General features: G+C 43.5%; 1 protein-coding gene across 1 annotated transcript; it reads right to left on the bottom strand.

Moving 5' to 3' along the window:
* Positions 1–104: 104 nt before the first annotated feature.
* LOC121568150 (erlin-1-like) lies at positions 105–26,289 on the bottom strand. Its single transcript, XM_041878734.2, has 12 exons — positions 26,214–26,289; positions 12,198–12,326; positions 11,999–12,080; positions 9,348–9,394; positions 9,191–9,252; positions 8,430–8,555; positions 8,248–8,321; positions 4,417–4,475; positions 4,099–4,190; positions 3,802–3,891; positions 1,032–1,111; positions 105–864 (listed from the first exon to the last, which is right to left on the bottom strand). The coding sequence occupies exons 2-12, from the start codon at positions 12,308–12,310 to the stop codon at positions 697–699; spliced, it is 993 nt and encodes a 330-aa protein (XP_041734668.1). The 5' UTR covers positions 12,311–12,326; positions 26,214–26,289; the 3' UTR covers positions 105–696.

The raw sequence follows: 26,289 nt of genomic DNA, 5'->3' as shown, positions 1-26,289 counted from the left end.
ATACACCTCTCACACACACACACACACACACACACACACACACACACACACACACACACACACACACACACACACACACACACAGTGTCAGTAAACCCACCCCCAATTGGAATCAGATCAGACCCTGAACCACTTTAGTTCAGAATTAGTGTCGCCTTCTTCACATTCCAGTTAAGCAAAAAAATAAAAATAAAATCACAGACAGTAAGGCTCAAATGAATGCTCAAGTCAAACATAAAACAATTATTTTGCATAAAGAAACCAACAACAAAAATCATTAATTTCCAAAAAGCAAAGCCAAGAGTTGCATCCGATGCAAAGCTGCACATGTAGAACAGGGCAACTGGGAGCCACCTGACTGACTAAATCCAGCCCATATATCAGCATTAGTGCCTCAACTTATCCTTCCCACCGACTGCCTGCTCAACACAGTTGTAGACAGACCGCTCACTATCCCTCTTTCCTTCTCTCTCCACCAGCTCACCGCTGGGGGGATCCCCCCCCCCTCTACCTCCCTCCTCTCTCACCCCTTTCTCTCCCCCATCCCTCTATCCCAATCCCCCCCTTTCTCTCCCTGGCCGATATAATTAAGACTAAAGCATTACTCTTACACACCCCACTGAGGGGAATGACGCCTTACACATTCCACTGTCCTTCAAACCCCTCCACTGACAGACAGACAGCTAGTCTCGGGTCTTAGTGTCCATCCTGTTCAGAGCCTTTTGGGGGCTCAGGGTCCTGGGTATTGGTAGGGCTGTGTCCGTCAACAAACATGTTGGGGATGTCCTGGCCGAAGTAGATCTTACTGTTGGCTGCTATCGCCTGATACTTCATCAACTCCAGGTACTCTGGGGTTAATTTTAACTGAAGAGATGGGAGAGATGATGTCAGTGTGTGTGTGAATGTGTGTGTGTGTATGTGTGTGTGTGTGTGTGTGTGTGTGTGTGTGTGTGTGTGTGTGTGTGTGTGTGTGTGTGTGTGTGTGTGTGTGCGTGTAAGTGTGTGCGCACACACACACACACGTGTCTTACCCCATTAGCTTCAGCAAACTTAGCAGCTGTGTAATACTCTGCATCAGCCCTGGCCTTCATTTTAGCCAGGAATGCAGTGTCTGAAATACACAGAGTTAATACATTTATATTCACACACACACACACACACACACACTCTTTCATAACTAACCTTGTGGGGACACACAATTCAGTCCCATTAAAAATCATATTTTCCCTAACCATAAACCTAGCTCCTAACCCTAAAACTAACCCTAGCTCCTAAACCTAATCCTAATTCTAACCCTAAACCTAATTCTAACCTTAACCCTAAACCCTCTAGAATTAGCATTTACCTTTTTGGGGACTAACAAAATGTCCCTAGTTGGTAAAAAAAAGCTGTAGCGGTCATGAAATTGTCAGCTGGTGATTGTCAAGCAAATAACTGTCGGTCTCACGGTTAATTAACTTAAATACATTTAGCATCTCCTGGCTTCCACACAGCCTAAAAGCCACTGGTGCAGACCTTTGGAACATCTACATTTAAAAAAGTCTAATAAATCCATGTAATATAGCCTACAGCTTCACAATAAATCCATTATTTATTTTAGACAGGTCTAAAGAAGCATGATATGAAGAAAATGAAGTATATTTCAAAAGAACAGAACAGCATACTCTTATGTTAGGCCCTGATCTGGCTATACCAAATTGCTTTGGGCTACAGTTCATTTAGCAGACAAGATTTGCTTAAAATTCCATGGCATTATTTTATATTATTTTATAGTATGAAGAATACAATTCAACAAAGCTGAATAAAATAAAATGATATTTTCTTCAAACGATTTGAGGGAGTGCGCACATGCGGCTATTCTGTGTTGAGCGGTTAACAAATAAATAAGTACTCCTATATGCTTAATTTAGAGTTATTAATGTAACTTTAGTTGTTCTACAAACGTTGGGCTATATGTTTTGATTTTTAATACATTGTAAAGCTGCATGATGCAACTATAATGATGATTTGAAAAAAGTCGCTTGAAAGGCATGAGCTCTGCTTTGTTTTTTGCTCTGGCTGTACACACTTCATCAGTCTCTCATTCACAATTTGACATCACTTGATAATGCCTCGAATTTCACGGCTGCATCCTCTTTGTGTGGCCATAATGCACCCCCAAAAAATCCATGCCTTTTGCAACCAGTGGCCGTTGTGCCCTTGGCCCGGAGTGCTGCGTTGTGCCAGTCTCTGTGAGTGCTGCATGCTCTGAAGCACCTCTCACTCACATGGCTCTCCATCACGTGATCGGGTCTTTCTCACAGGCTACAAGTGAAGACAGACATCTGCACGCGTCCTTATCCAATTCCGACGGGCATATTGAGGATATTGGAAGAACTGTTCACATTTACTTTTCATCTGCCAACAGAATGAGTAGGTCTAACGAACAGCAAAAGTACTAGCCTATGTCAATCTACTATCCCCCATAGTACAAAAGTTGACCTATTCTATTCTGTGCAATAAATAAATATTCCAAACATAGTCTGGGACAGTTGTGGGATGCAATAGATCCCAAAGTAATACAACCACTAGCATAAAAAAAAATGTTTTTACGCAATGTGGCTGATGCAACAGACCAGAACGTTTAGCTTAAAATGTTGATAACCTATTAGGCTCTCTATTCAAATTAAATCTCAGCAATGCGCACACTGCAGTAGGCTATAAGCGCGAATGTTCCATTAGCGGAAAAACACCATTATCAAAAGAGATCGCAAATGTGATTACGCATGTAATGCTTTTATTATAAAAGGTGCATTTATATGGTGAACATTATCTTCCCCAAACTTGAAACTTATGTATGCCAGTTAGGCACTACACCCCTTCTAAAGCGGATTAATGTTATTTGGCCACTTTAGTTGTGATACAAACCTTATCAAAACATATAGGCCTATGGGCTAGGCTAGATGAGGTGTGCGACTATGATTTGAAAAAGTTATGCTGGGAATCATTCACAAGTGAAAATATATAATTCACAAGTGATAGGCTAATATTGTCACCCATCAGACTATTACATTTACATTTACGACATTTAGCAGACGCTCTTATCCAGAGCGACTTACAAATTGGTGCATTCACCCTATAGCCAGTGGGATAACCACTTTACTTTTTTTTTTTTTTTTCTTGTCTTACATATACTAAATAATATGTGTGAAATTTGTTTTCATTTAGAATGGACCATTTTCATGCACCTGTCTCGACACAGGGACAGAGGAAAAAATACATGTAATCTATGCACTTAAATAGCGAATGGAGGACGCTTTTCCTGAGGTTCATTTTCATGCCAGCCAGGTAGGATATACTCCTGTTGTAAGAGAAGCAATGTGCTTAATATTAGGAAGTTGAGAAATAAATATAGTAGGCCTAGCCTATAGAAAGCTGATGGGATCCTCCTCTTTTTAAGAGGCCATCACTCTGTTTTCTTGCGCAATTGCATAGCCTATAGAAATGTTGCGCAACACGAGCACATGGGCTCTCATTAAGTGTTTGATTAGATTTTCGATTACATTTGCATTGATGTCAGAGTGATTAGAGGGACAATAGAGTGCCGAGTACCAGGCAGTTAGCAAGTTTGGTAGGCTACTAATGACCATCAGCACCATCAGAGCATGGAGAAGCATTATTACCGTGACTAAACCGTTCACGTGGAATTTGACTGCCTTCATGACTCGTGACCGCAGGTATGGCGGTAATACGGTCACTGTCAAAGCCCTACCCACAAGTATAGTTCGTTAAACATGTTCACACACACACACAGTGACTGACCCTCTATCTCAGAGATCCTCTTCTCAGTCTCTTTCTCCATCACCTTCTGTTGAAAATGAATCTGTGCTACCTCGGCCACTTTCTGAGCCTCTGAGAAAAAGAAAGAATGTGGGCGGTGGGGAAAGAAGGAGATAGGAGAGAGAGAGAGAAGAGTGCATAGTGTTACAGTGTGACAGGAGTACAAGTTACAACCTGTATCGTAACCTAGCTCCATATATTTTAGATGTACGGGTTGTTTTCAGATACCTACAGTATACAACCGGTGGTGTATGAGAAAGAGGAGTGTTGCTAGGTTACCGATAATGGCTTTCTTCCTCTCGGTCTCGGCTTCCTTCTCCACGACCTTCTGAGTCTGAACTGTTATCAACAGACGAGTCTTCTCCGCCTCCCTACACACAGAGTGAGAGAGAAGCTTACACACACACACACACACACACACACACACACACACACACACACACACACAGTGAGAGAGGGTTACTCAAAGAGAGAGAAGGAATGGGAAATAAAGAGATGGAATGAAAGAAAGATAGATAATGAAAAGAGAACGAAAGATAAGAGAAATAGAGAGAGAAAGAACAAAGAAAAAAAAAAGGAGTGAGAGAGAACACTCACATGAGCTCAAAGTTTCTCCTGATGGCCTCTGGGATTTTGGGCTTAGTGACTCGGACAGCCTGGAACATAGAGACACACTCAGTATACACAAACCAGGGCCATGTTCAGTAGACAAACTTTGTCTTGTAAGTACTCAGCTCGAGCAGGCACGCTCCTACATGCTAACAACGCTGCAGGAGATGAAGTTCAAATGAGACTTTTTAAACTTTCGGTGATGTATCTCACTTCTTGAGCACCAAATATTTTTATAAAAGGCATCGGGTATGAGTAAATCAATACACAATTACGAATATATATCTTAAATGACCGCATTTTCATGAATTTGATGATATAATTTTGAAGCCTATTCAAAAGACCCGGACATGACCCCAGAAGAATGACGTAGGATGACATCACTTGCACACCGTATTCTACATGTCAGAGAGGCATGATTGTTCTACAATGAACGAAAATATGAATGCAACATGTAAAGTGTTGGTCCCATGTTTCACGAGCTGAAAAAAAAAAGATCGCAGACATTTTCCATACATCCAAAAACCTTATTTCTCTCAAATGTTGTGCACAAATTTGTTTACATCCCTGTTAGTGAGCATTTTCTCCTTTGCCAAGATAATCCATCCACCTGACAGGTGTGGCATATCAAAAAGCTGATTAAACAACAATCATTACAGGTGTACGTTCTTGTGCTGGGGACAATAAAAGGCCACTCTAAATTGTGCAGTTGTCACACAACACAATGCCACAGTTTTGAGGGAGTGTGTAATTGGCATGCTGACTGCAGGAATGTCCACCAGAGCTGCTGCCAGAGAATTGAATGTTAATTTCTCTATCATAAGCTGCCTCCAACGTCGTTTTAGAGAATTTGGCAGTACGTTGAACAGGCCTCACAACCACAGACCACGTGTAACCACGCCAGCCCAGGACCTCCACATTCGGTTTCTTCACCTGCGACCCCGTCTGAGGAGTATTTCTGGTACCAAATAATTGCATGTTTATTTCTCTATCATAAGCTGCCTCCAAAGTCGTTTTAGAGAATTTAGCAGTACGTCCAACCGGCCTCACAACCGCAGACCGCGTGTATGGTGTCATGTGGGCGAGCGGTTTGCTGATGTCAACGTTGTGAACAGAGTGCCCCATGGTGGTGATGGGGTTATGGTATGGGCAGGGATAAGCTACGGACAATGAACACAATTGTATTTTATCGTTGGCAATTTGAATGCACAGAGATACCATGACGAGATCCTGAGGATCACTGTCGTGCCATTCATCCGCAGCCATCACCGCATGTTTCAGCATGATAATGCACGGCCCCATGTCACAAGGATCTGTACACAATTCCTGGAATCTGAAAATATTTTGAGCATGTTTGGGATGCTCTGGATCAACGTGTACGACAGCGTGTTCAAGTTCCCAGTAATATCCAGCAACTTCGCACAGCCATTGAAGAGGAGTGGGACAACATTCCACAGGCCACAATCAACAGCCTGATCAACTCTATGTGAAGGAGATGTGTCACGCTGCATGAGGCAAATGGTGGTCACACCCTATACTGACTGGTTTTCTGATCCACACCCCTACTTTGCATATCTGTATTACCAGTCATGTGAAATCCATAGAATACGGCCTAATTAATTTATTTCAAATCGACTGATTTCCTTATATGAACTGTAACTGTAAATTGTTGCATGTTGCGTTAATATTTTTGTTCAGTATACATAACATATTACTATATGAACGTTCCAAAGCGTTGCATCCAGCAGAACGTGCCCCACTACTCAAGCGCGTGTGTGTGTCTGTGTGTGTGTGTCAGGATTAGGGCTGTTAAGTTGACCGTATTACCGCCACACTATGTGACCGTTTACTCACGGTAATTAGGCTTCTCCTTCTCCTGCTGATGGTCATTAGTAACCTAAAAAACTTGCTAACTGCCTGGTACTCAGCACTCTATTGTCCCTCTAAATCACTCTGACATCACTGCAAATGTATTCGAAAATCTAATCAAACACTTCATGAGAGCCCATGAGCTCATGTTGCGCAACATTTCTATTGGCTATGCAATTGTGTGAGAAAACAGAGTGATGGCCTCTATTAAAAGGAGGATCCCATCAGCTTTCTATAGGCTAGGCCTACTATATTTATTTACTTTCCTAATATTAAGCACATTGCTTCTCTTTACAACAAGAGTATAGCCTACCAGGCTGGCATGAAAATGAACCACGGGAAAAGCGTCCTCCATTTGCTATTTAAGTGCATAGATGACAAGTATTTCGAGACAGGTGCATGATAAATGGTCCATTCTAAATCCCCCAAAAATTTCACACATATATTATTTAGAATATGTAAAGACAAGATTAAATCAAGAATAGTCTGATGGGTGACAATATTAGCCTGTCACTTGTGAATGACGTCCAGCTTAAGGCAAGAAACAGTGCATGACTTTTTCAAATTATAGTCGCGCACCTCATGTAGCCTAGCCCATAGGCCTATATGTTTGATAAGATTTGTATCACAACTAAAGTGTCCAAATTACAAATTAAAACGAAGCACATTAATCCGCTTTACAACAGGTGTAGAGCCTAAATGGCATACATCCGCAGCGCGTGAGCTTCATGTTTGGGGAAGATAATTCACCATAAAAATGCACCGTTATAATAAAAGCATTAAATGCATAATCGCATTTGCAGTCACTTTTGAGAATGGTTTTTTCCTGCTAATGGAACAGTTGAGCTTATAGCCTACTGCCGTGTGCACATTGCTGCGCTTATAATGTGAAGAAATAGCCTAATAGTTAATTAACATTTCAAGCTAAACGTTCTGATCTGTTGCGTCAGGCTCATTGCTTAAAACAGTTTTTTTTTTTATGCTAGTGGTTGTATTAATTTGGGATCTATCGAATCCCACAACTGTCCCAGACTATGTTTGGAATATTTATTTGTTGCACAAAATAGGTCAACTTTTGTACTATGGGGATTGACATAGGCTAGTGCTTTTGCTGTTCATTAGGCCTACTCAACTTGTTGGCTGACGAAAAGTAAATGTGGACAGTACTTCCAGTATCTTCAATATGCGCCTCGGAATTGAATAAGGACGCGTGCAGTTGCGTCCCCGATGTGTCTGTATTCACTTGTAGCCTGTGAGAAAAACCCGATCATGAGACCGAGAGCCATGTGAATGAGTGGTGCTTCGGTACTCAGCCAGGAGAAGGGAATTATAATATTCAGCCCAAATTGTGAATGAGAGACTGATGAAGTGTGTACAGCCTGCACAAAAAAAAAAGCAGAGCTCATGCCTTTCATGCAACTTTTTTCAAATCATCGCATCATGCAGCCTTAGAATGTATTAAAAATCACCCACAGCCATATGGCATATTCAGGTCCTAACATAAGGACAACTCAGAGTATGCTGTTCTGTTCTTCTGAAATAGACTACATTTTCTTCATATCATGTTTCTTTAGACTCGTCTAAAATAAATAATGGATTTATTGTGAAGGTGTAGGCTATATTACATTAATTTATTAGACTTGTTAAAATGTACATGTTCCAAAGGTCTGCATCAGTGGCTTGTAGGCTATGCGTGGAAGCCAGGAGATGCTAAACGTGTTCATTAACGGTCAATTACTGTGAGACCGGCAGTTATTTGCTTGACAATCACCGGCTGACAAAATTTTATGACCTCCACAGCCCTAGTCAGGGTCAATTCCAATTTAATTCAGTCAATTCAGGAAGTAAACTGAAATTACAAATACAATTTTGCTGAATTGGCTGAATTGGAATGGACCCCAAACCTGGTGTGTGTGTGTATATAATTGACCCCAACGCTAGTGTGTGTACCTGTATTGTCAGTCCAGGCGCCATTGAGTTGAGGTCTTTCTGCAGAGCGATCTTCAGGTTCTCATCAATAATGTCTGACAGCCCGAGACACAGGAGGGCAACAAGAGTTACACTGGGCATCTACACTGATGTACAGAAGTGTCTTAACTGCTATAGAATTGAGTGAGTGTGTGTGTACTCACCAAACAGCTCGATGTAGACCTCCTGTAGAGTGTGTACGCTGCAGAATTGGTTGAGTTCATGGTGAATCTTGTTGAAAATTAGAGTTTTGTCATAATCAGCTGTATAGTTCTTTACTGTGTCCACCACTGTGAAGTGAGAAAGAGAGAGATTAGTATACACTAGCAAAGTAGAAACGTCACCCCACCCCTTTTCGACCTACATAGAAATGGGGACAACATACACGTAACTGCCAAAATAAAGGAAACACTTGAGTAAATTAGGGATACAAAGTACATTGAAAGCAGGTGCTTCCACACAGGTGGGGTTCCTGAGTTCAGCTATTAACATCCCATCATGCTTAGGGTCATGTATGAAAATGCCCAGTTGCCAATTATTTTGGCTACCATGGTTAGAAGAAGAGATCTGTGACATTGATAGAGGAGTCTCAAAGGAGCGAATGGGTGGTTTAAAGGGTGTCACCATCTCAGTCACCAAATCTCAACCCAATTGAACACTTATGGGAGATTCTGGAGCAGCGTCTGAGACAGTGTTTTCCACAACAATCAACAAAACACCAAATGATGGAATTTCTCGTGGAAGAATGGCATTGCATCTCTCCAATAGAGGTCCAGACACTTGTATAATCTATGCCAAAGCACATTGAAGCTGTTCTGTCGGCTCGTGGTGGCCCAGTGCTTTGTTGGTGTGTCCTTTATTTTGGCAGTTATCTGTAGGTGTCCTAGGGATCCACTCTGCTAGAAAAGTTTTCAGAAGGTATTACCAGATGAGGGCACCAGCATGTTGACCACCTCTATACGGTCAAAGTAGATCATCACTCCTCCACTGTGGAGAGAACACGCACATCAGTAATATGGTCACGCACATGGACAATTCCCCCCGCCATACAAGCACACAGCCATCACCATGTAACTGTTCACCTGGTTCCACAAGGCACGTTCTTTATCTCATCAGTTTGAAGAGTCGTCTGGAACAGAGAGTTAATTATCAGAACTGATCTGTAGACGTAATAAAGGGCAGCATGATGTGATATCTAGGGTTTGAGGTCAGGGTTTAGGGGTTAACACTAGGAGAGCTGAGAGTGTGTCATACGGACTAAAAATGAATGTACTTTTACATTTTTAAAGTCATATCCACCCCCCATCCTTTACTTTTCCTAAATAAGTCTATATAACACACTGTCGTTGTTGGAATGTTAATCTCACAAACAGAATGTGTTATTCAGTTTTAAGAGGACATGTCATTTCTTTCCCCCCTGCTCTTCATTCACCGCCAGTCACTCACTGGAAGTCAGCCTGATCAGTTAATGGCCCATCGAAAATGCACCTAAAATAATTTCTAAATACAACATTAAATTGACGATAGTATGATGGGTGAGAATATTACAAATTGTTAAATTATATATGAAGAATTAATCTGATGAACAGCCCAGCATGGAATTGACACAGAGGCAGTGAAACGAAACTGAGTGACAAAAAGTTACTTTTGCAAATTCTCCTACAGTCACAAGCAGGTAAGACATTTTTGATGTCTATATAGTATCAGAAAGAGTAGATTCTGCAGTTTCCAAATCACCTATCCTTGCCAAACAACTCTTAAAAATGATCCCTTGAGCACTGTTTTAATATATAACTTATGGGCGTGCACTTGCAACACTCAAATAACTAATATATGCTGCATTCGGAAAATATTCAGACCCCTTAACTTTTTCCACATTTTTACAGCCTTATTCTAAAATGGAAGAACATTTCCCCCCCCTCATCTATCTACACACAACACACCATAAAGGCAAATCAAAAACAGGTTTAGAATTTCTTGCAAATTTATTCAAAAGAAATAACACATTTACATAAGTATTCAGACCCTTTACTCAGTACTTTGTTGAAGCACCTTTGGCAACAATTACAGCCTCGAGTCTTCTTGGGTATGACGCTACAAGCTTGGCACCCCTGTATTTGGGGAGTTTCTCCCATTCTTCTCTGCAGATCCTCTCAAGCTCTGGCAGTTGGATGGGGAGCGTTGCTGCACAGCTATTTTCAGGTCTCTCCAGAGATGTTCGATTGGGTTCAAGTCTGGGCTCTGGCTGGGCCACTCAAGGACATTCAGAGACTTGTCCCAAAGCCACTCCTGCGTTGTCTTGGCTGTGTGCTTAGGGTTGTTGTCCTGTTGGAAGGTGAACCTTCGCCCCAGTCTGAGGTCCTGAGCACTCTGGAGCAGGTTTTCATCAAGGATCTCTGTGTACTTTCTCCGTTCATCTTTCCCTCGATCCTGACTAGTCTCCCGGTCCCTGCCGCTGAAAAACATCCCCACAGCATGATGCTGCCACCACCATGCTTCACCGTAGGGATGGTGCCAGGTTTCCTCCAGACGTGACACTTGGCATTCAGGCCAAAAAAGTTCAATCTTGGTTTTATCAGACCAGAGAATCTTGTTTCTCATTGTCTGAGTCTTAAGGTGCCTTTTGGCAAACTCCAAGCGGGCTGTTATGTGCCTTTTACTGAGGAGTGGCTTGCGTCTGGCCACTCTACCATAAAGGCCTGATTGGTGGAGTGCTGCAGAGATGGTTGTCCTTCTGGAAGGTTCTCCCTTCTCCACAGAGGAACTCTGGTGGTAGGCCACACAAGCTCACAGAACGGGACCGCCGAGTGCTGAAGCGCGTAGTGCGTAAAAATCGTCTGTCCTCGGTTGCAACACTCACTACCGAATTCAAACCTGCCTCTGGAAGCAACCTCAGCACAATAACTGTTCGTCGGGAGGTTCATGAAATGGGTTTCCATGGCCGAGCAGCCGCTCACAAGCCTAAGATCACCATGCGCAATGCCAAGTGTCGGCTGAAGTGGTGTAAAGCTCACCGCCATTGGACTCTGGAGCAGTGGAAACACGCTTCACCATCTGGCAGTCCCATTGACAAATCTGGGTTTGGCGGATGCCAGGAGAACGCTACCTGCCCGAATGCATAGTGCCAACTGTAAAGTTTGGTGGAGGAGGAATAATGGTCTGGGGATGTTTTTCATGGTTCGGGCAAGGCCCCTTAGTTCCAGTGAAGGGAAATCTTAACGCTACAGCAGACAATTACCTTCCAGACGATTCTGTGCTTCCAACTTTTTGGCAACAGTTTGAGGAAGGCCCTTTCCTGTTTCAGCATGACAACGCCATGAAGTGTATTTGTGCCATTCTGTTCTTTCGAAACGCATTTTCTTTAATTCATAATGTTCATTAAGACCTGCCCTTAACACCCTTAACAAATTAATAATGAATGATCTTTGTGATGGTGTTTATTTAATGGATTTTAACACTGGAATTGTGGTGTTTTAGTCGTTCTTCATTTGTACATATAGGCTACAGTTACATAAACTAATGAAAATGCTGTTGTGTTTTAAATATATTATTTCATATTTTAAAGTTACCCAAGACCTTATAAAACACAACCAAAATATTTTTCTTCCGATAGCATATATGAAATGCATTTCTTAGACTGTTAGAATGTTGACATTCAAGACGCATCATCGGCCCGAAGGGGGGCTCCAACGAGGCCTTTATAGTAAAAAAAAAAAGGTACAACAAGTAGTACCTGTACTGATCTGTAGGTGGTAATAAAGGGCATCATAATGTGGTATCCAGGGCCGCTGGGTGTGGTTAGTAAAGCTCCTCCTCTGAAACACAGCGAACAGTGAAATGAACCAATAATATGAATCTACTCTACACAGCATTTCACTACCTGGTAAATGGAGGACGTGGACTCGTAGAGGGTTGGGGGTCAGGGATCATACCTGTAGTAAACAGCTAGGTGTCCCTCCTCTATCTTGTGAATGGAAGAGTGAAACAGGATGGCCATCACTGCTGTTACTGCACCAAGTACTGCCCCCACGTGCGTCATCGTCATCCTCACCAGGACTCACCTACAACACACAAACAGGCTTACAGAGATGGAGAACGGAAATGAGAGAGAGAGCGAGAACAAGAGAGCAAAATAAAGAGAAATCCGAACTGACAAACACTGTGTAGCCTCATACTGGCCAGCATTCACCTAGAGAGATGCAAACACACACACTCACCCTCTGTTACAGTCACAATAGCCAAGTACCTCAACGGCGTTGAACGCAGACTTGAGTTATTTTTTTTTTATGAACCTCAAACTTGCTATGCAGTGGTGTAAAGGACTTAAGTAAAAATACTTTAAAGTAACACTTAAGTAGGTTTTTGGGGTAGCTGTACTTTACTACTTATATTTTTGCCAACTTTTACTTCACTACATTCCTAAAGAAAATATTGTACTTTTTATTCCATTCATTTTCCCTGACACCCAAAAGTAGTCGTTACATTTTGACAGGAAAATGGTCCAATTCACACACTTATCAAGAGAACATCCCTGGTCATCCCTACTGCCTCTGATCTGGCGGACTCACCTAACACAAATGCTTTGTTTGTAAATTATGTCTGAGTGTTGGAGTGTGCCCCTGGCTATCCGTCTGGTTTGCTTAGTAAGGAATTTGAAATATTTATACTTTTGATACTTAAGTATATTTTAGCAATTCCACTTACTTTTGATACAAGTATATTTAAAACCAAATCCTTTTAGACTTCTACTCAAGTAGTATTTTACTGTGTGACTTTCACTTTTACTTGAGTCATTTTCTATTAAGAAATCTTTCTTTTACTGAAGTATGAGAATTGTGTACTTCTTCCACCACACCGTCGCTATGCAGTCGACACCTCAAATTTAAATTCTTACACACTTACCGTGTACCTGTTTGTCCTCTGTTGTTGCGTGCCTTTCTTTGTTTGCTGAAATCCATACTTTTTAATAAAACAATCAAATACCGACTCTTTCCTAGATTCTGTTCCTCTAAGATGGCAACTCAGCGTGAATGCGCATGTGCCACTTGAATCGCCGACTAAGTATGTCTACGTCTCCAAATGCGCATTAAAAGGTAAGGATTTCAGCAAACAAAGAAATGTACAGACCAAATCAAGTTTTATTTGCCACATGCGCCGAATACAACAGGTGTAGACATTACAGTGAAATGCTTACTTACAAGCCCTTAACCATGTAAAATGTAAAATAGAAAAAGTGTTAAGTAAAAAAATTTAAGCAAATAACTAAAGAGCAGCAGTAAAATAAAAGTACAGTAGGGAGGCTATATACAGGGGGATACCGGTGCAGAGTCAATGTGCAGGGGCACTGGCTAGTCGAGGTAATTGAGGTAATATGTACATGTGGGTAGAGTTAAAGTGACTATGCATAAATAATAAACAGAGTAGCAGCAGCGTAAAAGAGGGGGATGGGGTGAGGGTGGGGGGGCAGTGCAAATAGTCAGGGTAGCCATGATTAGCTGTTCAGAAGTCTTACGGCTTGGGGGTAGAAGCTGTTGAGAAGCCTTTTGGACCTAGACTTGGCGCTCCGGTACCGCTTGCCGTGCGGTAGCAGAGAGAATGGTCTATGACTAGGGTGGCTGGAGTCTTTGACAATTTCTAGGGCCTTATTCTGACACCGCCTGGTATAGATGTCCTGGATGGCAGGAAGCTTGGCCCCAGTGATGTACTGGGCCGTACGCACTACCCTCTGTAGTGCCTTGCAGTCGGAGGCCAAGCAGTTGTGATACCAGGCGGTGATGCAACCAGTCAGGATGATCTCGATGGTGCAGCTGTATAACTTTTTGAGGACCTGAGGACCCATGCCAAATCTTTCAGTCTCCTGAAGGGGAATAGGCTTTGTCGTGCCCTCTTCACAACTGTCTTGGTGTGTTTGGACCATGATGGTTCGTTGGTGATGTGGACACCAAGGAACTTGAAGCTCTCAACCTGTTCCACTACAGCCCCGTCGATGAGAATGGGGGCGTGCTCAGTCCTCTTTTTTTCCCCCTGTAGTCCACAATCATCTCATTTGTCTTGATCACGTTGAGGGAGAGGTTGTTATCCTGGCACCACACGGCCAGGTCTCTGACCTCCTCCCTATAGGCTGTCTCATCATTGTCGGTGATCAGGCCTACCACTGTTGTGTCGTCAGCAAACTTAATGGTGTTGGAGTCGTGCCTGGCCATGCAGTCATAGGTGAACAGGAAGTACAAGAGGGGATTGAGCACGCACCCCTGAGGGGCCCCCGTGTTGAGGATCAGTGAGGCAGATGTGTTGTTACCTACCCTTACCACCTGGGGGCGGCCCGTCAGGAAGTCCAGGATACAGTTGCAGAGGGAGGTGTTTAGTCCCAGGATCCTTAGCTTAGTGATGAGCTTTGAGGGCACTATGGTGTTGAACGCTGAGCTGTAGTCAATGAAGAGTATTCTCACGTAGGTGTTCCTCTTGTCCAGGTGGGAAAGGGCAGTGTGGAGTGCAATAGAGATTGCATCATCTGTGGATCTGTAGGGGCGGTATGCAAATTGGAGTGGGTCTAGGGTTTCTGGGATAATGGTGTTGATGTGAGCCATGACCAGCCTTTCAAAGCACTTCATGGCTACAGACGTGAGTGCTACGGGTCGGTAGTCATTTAGGCAGGTTGTCTTAGTGTCCTTCGGCACAGGGACTATGGTGTTCTGCTTGAAACATGTTGGTATTACAGACTCAGTCAGGGACATGTTGAAAATGTCAGTGAAGACACTTGCCAGTTGGTCAGCACATGCTCTGAGTACACGTCCTGGTAATCCGTCTGGCCCTGCGGCCTTGTGAATGTTGACCTGCTTAAAAGTCTTACTCACATCGGCTACGGAGAGCGTGATCACATAGTCATCCGGAACAGCTGGTGCTCTCATGCATGCTTCAGTGTGGCTTGCCTCGAAGCGAGCATAGAAGTGTTTAGCTCGTCTGGTAGGCTTGTGGCACTGGGCAGCTCAAGGCTGTGCTTCCCTTTGTAGTCTGTAATAGTTTTTAAGCCCTGCCACATCAGACGAGCATCAGAGCTGGTGTAGTACGATTCAATCTTAGTCCTGTATTGACTCTGTCTGTTTCATCGGAGGGCATAGCGGGATTTATTATAAGCGTCCGGGTTAGAGTCCCTCTCCTTGAAAGCGGCAGCTCTACCCTTTAGCTCAGTGCGGATGTTGCCTGTAATCCATGGCTTCTGGTTGGGGTATGTACGTACAGTCACTGTGGGGACGACGTCATCGATGCACTTATTGATGAAGGTAGTGAATGATGTGGTGTACTCCTCAATGCTATCTGAAGAATCCCGGAACATATTCCAGTCTGTGCTAGCAAAACAGTCCTGTAGCTTAGCATCTGCGTCATCTGACCACTTTTTTATTAACCGAGTCAGTGGTGCTTTCTGCTTTAGTTTTTGCTTATAAGCAGGAATCAGGAGGATAGAGTTATGGTCAGATTTGCCAAATGAAGGGCGAGGGAGAGCTTTGTATGCGTCTCTGTGTGTGGAGTAAAGATGGTTTAGAGTTTTTTTCCCTCTAGTTGCAGCTGGTAGAAATTAGGTAGAACGGATTTAAGTTTCCCTGCATTAAAGTCCCCGGCCACTAGGAGCGCTGCCTCTAGATGAGCGTTTTCCTGTCTACTTATGGCCTTATACAGCTCATTGAGTGCAATCTTAATGCCAGCATTGGTTTGTGGTGGTAGATAGACAGCTACAAAAAATATAGATAAAAAGTATCTTGGTAAATAGTGTGGTCTACAGCTTATCATAAGATACTCTACCTCAGGCGAGCAAAACCTCGAGACTTTCTTAGTATTCGATTTTATGCACCAGATGTTGTTTACAAATTTACACAGACTGCCACCCCTTGTATAACCAGAGTCAGCCGTTCTATCCTGCTGATGTAGCGTACAGTGAGGAAAAAAGTATTTGATCCCCTGCTGAATTTGTACATTTGCCCACTGACAAAGAAATTATCAGTCTATAATTTTAATGGTAGGTTTATTTGAACAGTGAGAGACAGAATAACAACAAAAAAATCCAGAAAAAACGCATGTAAAAAATGTTATAAATGTATTTGCATTTTAATGAGGGAAATAAGTATTTGACCCCCCTTCCAATCAGAAAGATTTCTGGCTCCTAGGTGTCTTTTATACAGGTAACGAGCTGAGATTGGGAGCACACTCTTAAAGGGAGTGCTCCTAATCTCAGCTTGTTACCTGTATAAAATACACCTGTCCACAGAAGCAAATCAATCAGATTCCAAACTCTCCACCATGGCCAAGACCAAAGAGCTCTCCAAGGATGTCAGGGACAAGATTGTAGACCTACACAAGGCTGGAATGGGCTACAAGACCATCGCCAAGCAGCTTGGTGAGAAGGTGACAACAGTTGGTGCGATTATTCGCAAATGGAAGAAACACAAAATAACTGTCAATCTCCCTCGGCCTGGGGCTCCACCTCGTGGAGTTGCAATGATGTCACGCCCTGGCCTTGAGACCGGTTTTCTTTAGTTGGTTTGGTCAGGCTGTGTATTTCTATGTGTACATTCTATGTTTGTAGATCTATGTTGGCCGGGTGTGGTTCCCAATCAGAGGCAGCTGTCGATCGTTGTCTCTGATTGGGGATCATACTTAGGCAGCCATTTTGCCTACCTATGTTGTGGGATCTTGACTCTTGTATGGCTTGTTTGTGTGTAGCTTCACGTTACATTGCTTTTGTTGTTTTGTCGTGTGTTTACTTAGTTAATAAACATGTATGCATTCCACGCTGCACCTTGGTCCAATCCTGTATTCAACGAACGTGACAGAAGATCCCACCACCAACGGACCAAGCAGCGTGCCCAGGAGGAGCAAACACCCTAGACACAGAGGGAAGCAACGTTGGTAGATGTCCTCCTCGGTTGGGGGAGAATTACCGAGGAGGAAGCCGTCCGTTACGGTGATGTAATGAAGGAGGGCTGAAGCCCGAGAGACAGCCCCAAGACACATTTTTTGGGGGGCACACGTGGTGGTCGACAAAGCAGCAGGAGGCCGTGAAAGGGCTGACTGTGGAGGAGGAGGACGCTATTGTAGAGATCCTCCAAGACCTGCGGATCAGCAGTATGAGAGAGGAGGCCACCACATTACGGGGGCTGTTAGAGAAGAGGGAGCAGGAGCTCTCACTTCAGAAGGAGGCGCTGCAGGAGGCCCAAAGGGAGAAGGAATTAGTGGATGCACGGAGAGAGGAGCAGGCCAGGTAACAGGGGGAGCTGAGAGAGGAGTTCACCCTCCAGCAGCAGAGAACTCGGGCCTTAGAGCAGAGGCTGGCGGAGCCAGGTTTAGCAAAGCCAACTTCCCGCACTCACTTTGAGGAGAGAGTGTGTCCATGCAGGCACCAGGCTATGCGCCGGCTTTACGCACTGTGCCGCCAGTGCGCCTTCACAGACCAGTATGGCCCGTACCTGCTCCCCGCACCAAACCAGTGGTGCGTGTCACCAGCCCGGTACACCCCGTACCGGCTCCCCGCACCAAACCAGTGGTGCGTGTCACCAGCCCGGTACACCCCGTACCTGCTCCCCACACCAAACCAGTGGTGCGTGTATCCAGTCCTGTACGGCCCGTACCTGCTCCTCGCACCAAACCAGTGGTGCGTGTCGCCAGCACGGTACGCCCCGTGCCTGCTCCTCGCACCAAACCAGTGGTGCGTGTCTCCAGTCCGGCACGGCCCGTGCCTGCTCCTCGCACCAGACCAGTGGTGCATGTTCCCAGCCTGGTGCAGCCCGTGCCTGTTCCTCGCACCAGACCAGTGGTGTGTGTTCCCAGCCCGGTACAGCCCATGCCTGTTCCTCGCACCAGACCAGTGGTGCGTGTCCTCAGCCGGTACGGCTGGTGCCAGAGCAGTCCGCTCCACCGGTGCCCAGTCCAGCTCCGGTCAGCTGCTCCACTCCAGTGCCAGAGCAGTCCGATCCACCGGGGTCCAGTTCAACTCCTCTCCAGGGTCGGGGCCTCCCACACCAGGGTCCAGACAGGGCTTGTTGCATTGCAGAGGGATTGCCGGTCCAGGCCCAGACGTCAGCCCCTCTCCAGGGTCGGGGCCTCCCACACCAGGGTCCAGACAGGGCTTGGTGCATCGTGGGAGGACTGAGAGGGGAAGCATCGCGCCGAGGTCCAGACCAGACCAGGGGTGCAACGGGGAGGCAGTAAGGGAGAGGATGTCACGCCCGGAGCCGGAGCCGCCACCGAGGCTAGATGCCCACCAGGACCCTCCCCTGTTAAGTTAGGTTTTGCGGCCGGAGTCCGCACCTCAGAGGCAGCTGTCGATCGTTGTCTCTGATTGGGGATCATACTTAGGCAGCCATTTTGCCTACCTATGTTGTGGGATCTTGACTCTTGTTTGGCTTGTTAGTTTGTAGCCATTGTGAGCTTCACGTTACGTTGCTTTTGTTGTTTTGTGTGTTTAATTAGTTAATAAACATGTAGTATGCATTCAACGAACATGACAGATGATCATGAGAACAGTGAGGAATCAGCCCAGAACTACACGGGAGGATCTTGTCAATGATCTCAAGGCAGCTGGGACCATAGTCACCAAGAAAACAATTGGTAACACACTACGCCGTGAAGGACTGAAATCCTGCAGCGCCCGCAAGGTCCCACTGCTCAAGAAAGCACATATACAGGCCAGTCTGAAGTTTGCCAATGAACATCTGAATGATTCAGAGGAGAACTGGGTGAAAGTGTTGTGGTCAGATGAGACCAAAATCGAGCTCTTTGGCATCAACTCAAATCGCTGTGTTTGGAGGAGGAGGAATGCTGCCTATGACCCCAAGAACACCATAACACTAATATTAGGTTTTGGTTGAAGATCTGATATCATTCAGTATCACAAATATGCAAACGTTTTTTTCCCCTCAATTTACACACAATACCCCATAATGACTAAACAAAAACATTTTAGAAATGTTTGCTAATTTATAAAAATGAAAAAATGAAATATGACATTTACATAAGTATTCAGATCCTTTACTCAGTACTTTGTTGAAGCACCTTTGGCAGCGATTTGTGAAGGAAATTAATTAATTACATACTATGCTGTTTAACTAGACATACTATGCTATTTTTTACTTGATTGATGCTAGTGTTTTTTACTGATACAAACTTGTCTTGTGTGATTTATCAGATTTATGAGTCACTTAGTTGCAACCGCAGTATGTGACCGCCTGTGTTTAAGATCGGCAGGAATTTAGCTATGTGGGAAGTGCAGGGAGGAACAGAGAATGGTGGCGATATCAGCTATCTTGATCTAAACAGACGAGCCAAATTACTTTTTACAACTTGTTCCCAAGGCCTGTTTCTGCACATCTGCTAACTGTCACAAAAATAAAAGGATGTACTTTCTATAAAAGGAGAGAGACAGCTCTGTTCATTGGTCTTTCAACCTTGAACTATTTGGGTGATTGTTGGCTGCTTCATTTTTGCAAATCTTATAAAGTTGTTTTGAAGAATACAGTCTCTCTCCGTTTGGTTAGAATTCCCACCACAATTTGGTGACGAGGATGGGATGCTAACTCCACTTGCTGATTTATCCAGGGGAGACTGAGGTTAACTGCACGCAGGGCCTGCGTTAGACGTGGCTCAGGGAGCCCACACTCCGACTAAGTAGAGCGGGAGGGACCCGCCTCGGACCTAGCAGGAAGCGTGAGTGGATACGCCATTCCGAACAGACAAAATAAATTAAGGGTGAGTGACTTTCTTTTAAACATCATAGAAAATCCTGTTCTGGGACAGGTTGTCCACATTATGTCTTTGTTGTAGCAAAGACACCCCTAGTTAGAAACTATTGTAGTAGCAGAGTAATTTCTGAATAGGGAAAGTCCTAGAATCTTTAGTTAGGAAGTCTTATAATAAAGAGATATCTTTAATTAAATAAGTAATTCTAGGGCAAACACCCTGTTGATGCAGGGACATCTCCGATTGGGATATTTTTGTTGAAGCAGAAGTATCCTGGTCAGAGACAGGGGTTGCGTTTCTCTGTAGAAGCAGAGAAGCGGCCATGGGATGAAATTACATGGTTACGAGTTATGTCATCCGAGGGCACAATCCTGAGATAGAAGAAAATATTCCTGCAGGTTTAAAAATTTTTTATTATAACGATCAGTGGACTGGTAAAACAGATGGTTATGATTGGGAAACCAGCTATAAATTTAAACCATACACGTACATTTGCATAGGAACTACCACGTGGGTACAAAATAAAATTAAAAAATATTTCGATGGAGAAGAATTTACTTTAAATTATAAGAAAGACGTTCCTAAACAAATACTGTTTGTTTTGTGTGTTTGTTTTTGTTTCCTGAGTGTGTGTGTGTGTGTGTGTATTGACGAGAGAAATATATTATGGATGAACCCTAATTTTTTTTATATGTGTTGTCAACAACAGTGATATTTGAAGCATGACACTGATATAAGACATTAGGTCTCCCATATTCTCCAGAAGTAAATTGGCAGACGTTCCAGTATTGATTCTAACACAAGGTATCAAAACCGTTACCAATTAAAAGGCACAAATACCATAACTACTCTAAATTGTTAAAATGTGCTTATATTAGAGCCGTGAGTGAGGAAATCTAAACACTCTGGACACCATTGAGAGAGGCGCAGAAATATATACATTGAAATGTCATTTGTTGTTTCTGACACTCCGTAAAAGTAGGAATAGAAGAGGTAAAATAAATGAATAAAAAAATGGAAGGCAGTCGGGAGGAGGCAAGATCAGGTGTGACCATTCTAGCCAATGAGAGGGCAGATACGCGAGCAACAGACAACTCCGATATAAAGTGGTTGCGGAATGTCACATGTTCTACTTATATATCAGTGCAGAGGAAGAGGTAAAGAGAGAGACCCAACTCGGCGTAAAATCTGTCTCCCTCTAGGTGGCGTTTCTCCACCCACCAAGCAAGGAGTTTTTGTACGTAGGTCAATGAGTGTCGAATTTGATCAACAGAAAAATAAATTGCTTATTTGCTACGTGAGGTTTATTTGATTGGAAGTTTCATAATGCTTAGGTTGTTAGGAGTGTACTGATATAAGTAGGACACGTAACATTCCCGCAACTTTGAGGAAAAACACTATATCGGAGTTGCCTCGAGATGGCTATGCATATTCATGGTTTGAGGCTGGTAGCATAGCTCTCCATTGAATACAGACGGTTGACGTCAACAACCCTCAATGATTATTCAAAAAAGTATAAAAATAATGAGATGTATTTACCAATCCAAAGAAAGGATAGGTGGGAGCTAGACAGCCTGCTGTGCCGCTTTGTGGACAACTACTCCCATTGTTAGGGGCGGAGAGACAACTATCTTGTCAGTATATCCATAAACTTTGGTACACTCCTAACAACCTAAGCATTCCGAAACTATATTAGATCAAATTAGTATGGAAGAGCATCATCCTTTGTAGTCACTTCGGGGCAGACAGAATAGGTTCTTTGAAGATAACCTTAAGCGGCTTGTGATCAGTGTGCACCGTGATAAAGTCCCTACCATGAAGGTATTGATCAAAACGGTCACAGGCGAACACTATAGCTAGGCACTCCTTTTCAATTTGGGCATATCCTTGCTCTGTGGGTGTCAATGTCCTTGAAGCAAATGCAATGGGCTGCCCCTTCTGCAGGAGCGCTGCTCTTAGGCCTTTGTCACTTGCATCACATTGTAAGGTCACTTCCTCAGAGAGGTCATAGTACCTCAGTATTGGTTGGTTGCTTACCAATTTCTTGATTTGTTCCAATGCAGCATCATGTTGAGGAAGCCATGCCCACAGCACATCATTATTGGTCAGCCGACGCAATTGCTCACATAAATCAGACAGATGAGGTAAGAATTTGGCTAAGTAATTTACAAAACCAAGCAGTCGCTTCACTGCTTTTCCGTCTGTAGGTGGCGGAATTTGCTGTACTGCCTCCACCTTCTTGGGGTCTGGCTTCAGGCCTTCAGCTGTCAAAATATGTCCCATGTATGGAATACTTGTGAGCCTAAGATTAACTTTGTCTTTATTCAGCTTTAAGATTTGTCTCCCTTGCTCTTTGTAGGAGCTGAGTTAGGTTGTGGTCATGGTCCAGCACTGCTTCTTCCATTGTAGCACCACAGCCGTATACCAGGATGTCATCAGCTATGATGCTTATTCCTGGCATTCCCTGAAGTGCATCATGTTGCCTTCGCTGATATTCCTCTGCAGCTGGTTTCACTCCAAAAGGTAACCTTGTCCACCGGTATCTCCCATTGGGGTCCAAAATGTGGTGTGCCATTAAACCCCTACAACTTATCCAGAACACTGCAGCCCATCTGGTGTTCAGTCAAAGCTATTCGCTGCTCTGGCACCCCAATGGTGGAACAAGCTCCCCCACAACGCCAGGACAGCGGAGTCACTGACCACCTTCCGGAGACACTTGAAACCCTACCTCTTTAAGGAATACCTGGAATAGTATAACAGTCATCCTTCTACCCCCCCCCCCCCCTCCCCCCCATTTTAAAAAAGGGTGGTTGTCCCACTGGCTATCCTAAGTTAAATGCACCAATTTGTAAGTCGCTCTAGATAAGAGCGTCTGCTAAATGACTTAAATGTAAATGTACTTGCATAAAGTCTCTGTAGCCGAGTATATTAACAGTTGAGCCACTGTCTAGCTGGCATTTGATTGTGCTGCTTTGATCATAATCACAGTTACCACATGTCAGTGGGGCAAGCTTTTAAGTTTGTGAACAATTTATCTTTGCCACTGTTAACAGAATTGACATTGGTCATGTATAGCATTGTCAGCTTCTTCATCATCATTATGATCACTGCATGTATCCTGTTCTAGCAGATTGACAGGTTTACGTTATCTTTGACTGCACACTTTAGCAAAATGGTTATTTTCACAGAATTTGCATATAATCCCATATGCTGGGCATTTGGCTCTTACATGTGTTGATCCACAGTACATGCACACATCTTTAGTATTTTCCCGCCTTGCATCACTGTCCGACAAATTTTGTTTCCATTTTTTGTCGACACAGTCTCTGTACTTGTTCTGAGTGGCATAATTGACAGATTCTGCCTGTTCAGGTACATTGTTCATATTTTTTAATTGGATCTGCGTCTGTTCGCTTGCTCTGCATATACAGTTGAAGTCGGAAGTTTACATACACTTAGGTTGAAGTCATTAAAACTCGTTTTTCAACCACTCTACAAATGTCTTGTTAACAAACTATAGTTTTTTTTCAAGTCGGTTAGGACATTACTTTGTGCATGACACAAGTAATTTTTCCAACAATTGTTTATAGACATTATTTCACTTATAATTCACTGTATCACAATTCCAGTGGGTCAGAAGTTTACATAAACTAAGTTGACTGTGCCTTTAAACAGCTTGGAAAATTCCAGAAAATGATGTCATGGCTTTAGATGCTTCTGATAAACTAATTGACATCATTTGAGTCAATTGATGGATTTCAAGGCCTACCTTCAAACTCAGTGCCTCTTTGCTTGACCATGGGAAAATCAAAAGAAATCAGCCAAGACCTCAGAAAATAAAATGTAGACCTCCAACAAGTCTGGTTCATCCTTGGGAGAAATTTCCAAATGCCTGAAGGTACCACGTTCATCTGTACAAACAATAGTACGCAAGTATAAACACCATGGGACCACGCGGCCGTCATACCGCTCAGGAAGGAGACACGTTCTGTCTCCTAGAGATGAACGTACTTTGGTGTAGAATAACAGCAAAAGACCTTGTGAAGATGCTGGAGGAAACAGGTACAAAAGTACCTATATCCACAGTAAAACGAGTCCTATATCGACATAACCTGAAAGGCCACTCAGCAAGGAAGAAGACACTGCTCAAAAACCGCCATAAAAAAGCCAGACTACGGTTTGCAACTGAACATGGGGACAAACATCGTACTTTTTGGGGAGGAATTTCCTCTGGTCTGATGAAACAAAAATAGAACTGTTTGGCAATAATGACCATCGTTATGTTTGGAGGAAAAAGGGGGTTGCCTGCAAGCCGAAGTACAACATCCCAAGCATGAAGCACGGGGTGGCAGAATCATGCTGTGGGGGTGCTTTGCTGCATGAGGGACTGATGCACTTCACAAAATAGATGGCATCATGAGGAAGGAAAACGATGTGGATATATTGAAACAACATCTCAAGACATCAGTCAGGAGGTTAAAGCTTGGTCGCAAATGGGTCTTCCAAATGGACAATGACCCCAAGCATACTTCCAAAGTTGTGCCAAAATGGCTTAAGGACAACAAAGTCAAGGTATTGGAGTGGCCATCACAAAGCCCTGACCTCAATCCTATAGAAAATTTGTGGGCAGAACTGAAAAAGCATGTGCGAGCAAGGAGGCCTACAACCCTGAGCTCTGTCAGGAGGAAGGGGCCAAAATTCACCCAACTTATTGTGGGAAGCTTGTGGAAGGCTACCCGAAACTTTTGACCCAAGTTAAACAATTTAAAGGCAATGCTACTAAATACTAATTGAGTGTATGTAAACTTCTGACCCACTGGGAATGTGATGAAAGAAATAAAAGCTGAAATAAATCATTCTCTCTACTATTATTCTGACATTTCACATTCTTAAAATAAAGTGGTGATCCTAACTGACCTAAAACAGGGAATTTTTACTAGGATTAAATGTCAGGAATTGTTTAAAACTGAGTTTAAATGTATTTGGCTAAAGTGTATGTAAACTTCCGACTTCAACTGTATCTAAGGCTTTAGTCAGCGTAAATTGTGGTATGGGCAGCATACTTGCGCTTACTCTGTTATCTTTACAGCCAATCACAAGTCTATCTCTGATCCTTTCGTCATATTGACCAGACATCTGCATGAGTTTGTTCACATGTTAAAAATGAATCTTTCATAAATATTTTCTTAGAATTTTTCCTGTCCTCTTCCACCAGATCTAGGTGACGCTGAAGCATATGGCACTCTCTTCCAATAATACTGAGCAGTGTTGCCACTTGCACATGCGGGTCTTTATCTAAGTGGTAGCAATTTCATCATTCTCCCACTGACCACTGAAAAACGATTTTGATACAAATCGCCTTTGATGTCCACGGCGCTAGGCACCAGAATTTGACTGAGAGACATTACAGGCTCTTCGTCCTCGCTCATTTGTTCCACTTGTTTGCCTTTACCGACAACGAGGTAGGGCTTAGCTTTGGGTTCATTTCTCTGACACCATGTTAATATGTGTATGTGAATAACTTACTGTGGAGAGTTTGGTAAAATGCTAGCATAATCCTTTACTCAGGTCACGACATCCTAATCAGACACTCTTAATGCACCTGTTTATCTATCCTAGATAGGTGCCCCACGAGCGCCATCTTTGGGTTGGTATTATGCTATTATCTCAACACCCAGCTACCCCCATCTTTCTGCCTTTTCACTGACTTGTTCTGTCTGACTGCCAAATACTAGCTTCAGTCAGTGATTGCCAGCCTGGCAACTTATAACTTACTCTGGACTGCGGCAACCTAGCTACGTATGCAGCTAGCGGAGTGTGTTTGTATACCTATGCCACATTTACATTTTAGTCATTTAGCAGACGCTCTTATCCAGAGCGACTTACAGTTATACCACAGGTCAGATATATAGCTAGTCAGCATTCTATCAAGTCAAATTTAGGTGTTTGCCTTGCTAACGTTATATATCTAGCAACAAACAATAAGAGCTGTACTGCAAGCTACAAAGCAAGTTAGCTAACATAATCTGATGCGATTCGTCTTAGTTCGCAAAGTAGGTTAGCAGCTAACGTTAGCTAGCTAGTTCACCGTCTTGCTACCTAACGTTAGGCATCTGGCCAGCTTCTGGCTTGGCACGTGGTGCCAGAAAGTAATACCTACGCTAAGATAGCAACTTCAAGTTTAGTTCGTTTGCAGACTGACAGACTTAGTACAACCTTACCAGTGTATCGAACCAACAGATCTTGTTTTATCATCCAGTTGACACCGACTCACACCACCCTTCTTCTTCAGTGGGG

Source organism: Coregonus clupeaformis, chromosome 1 (genome assembly GCF_020615455.1).
Source record: "Coregonus clupeaformis isolate EN_2021a chromosome 1, ASM2061545v1, whole genome shotgun sequence".
Lineage (NCBI taxonomy): Eukaryota > Metazoa > Chordata > Actinopteri > Salmoniformes > Salmonidae > Coregonus > Coregonus clupeaformis.
Note: the sequence above shows the minus strand (reverse complement) of the source record. Positions and strands in the feature narration are given on the sequence as shown.

Bases quoted from the DNA above. Each gene is read 5' to 3' on its own strand.
- LOC121568150 (XM_041878734.2), bottom strand. From the start codon at position 12,310: ATGACGATGACGCACGTGGGGGCAGTACTTGGTGCAGTAACAGCAGTG. The intron at 12,081-12,197 runs GTATGATCCCTG...GCTGTGTTTCAG, and splicing joins CACCTAGCTGTTTACTACAG to AGGAGGAGCTTTACTAACCA. The intron at 4,476-8,247 runs GTACACACACTA...TCTATGTTCCAG, and splicing joins CGCCTGGACTGACAATACAG to GCTGTCCGAGTCACTAAGCC.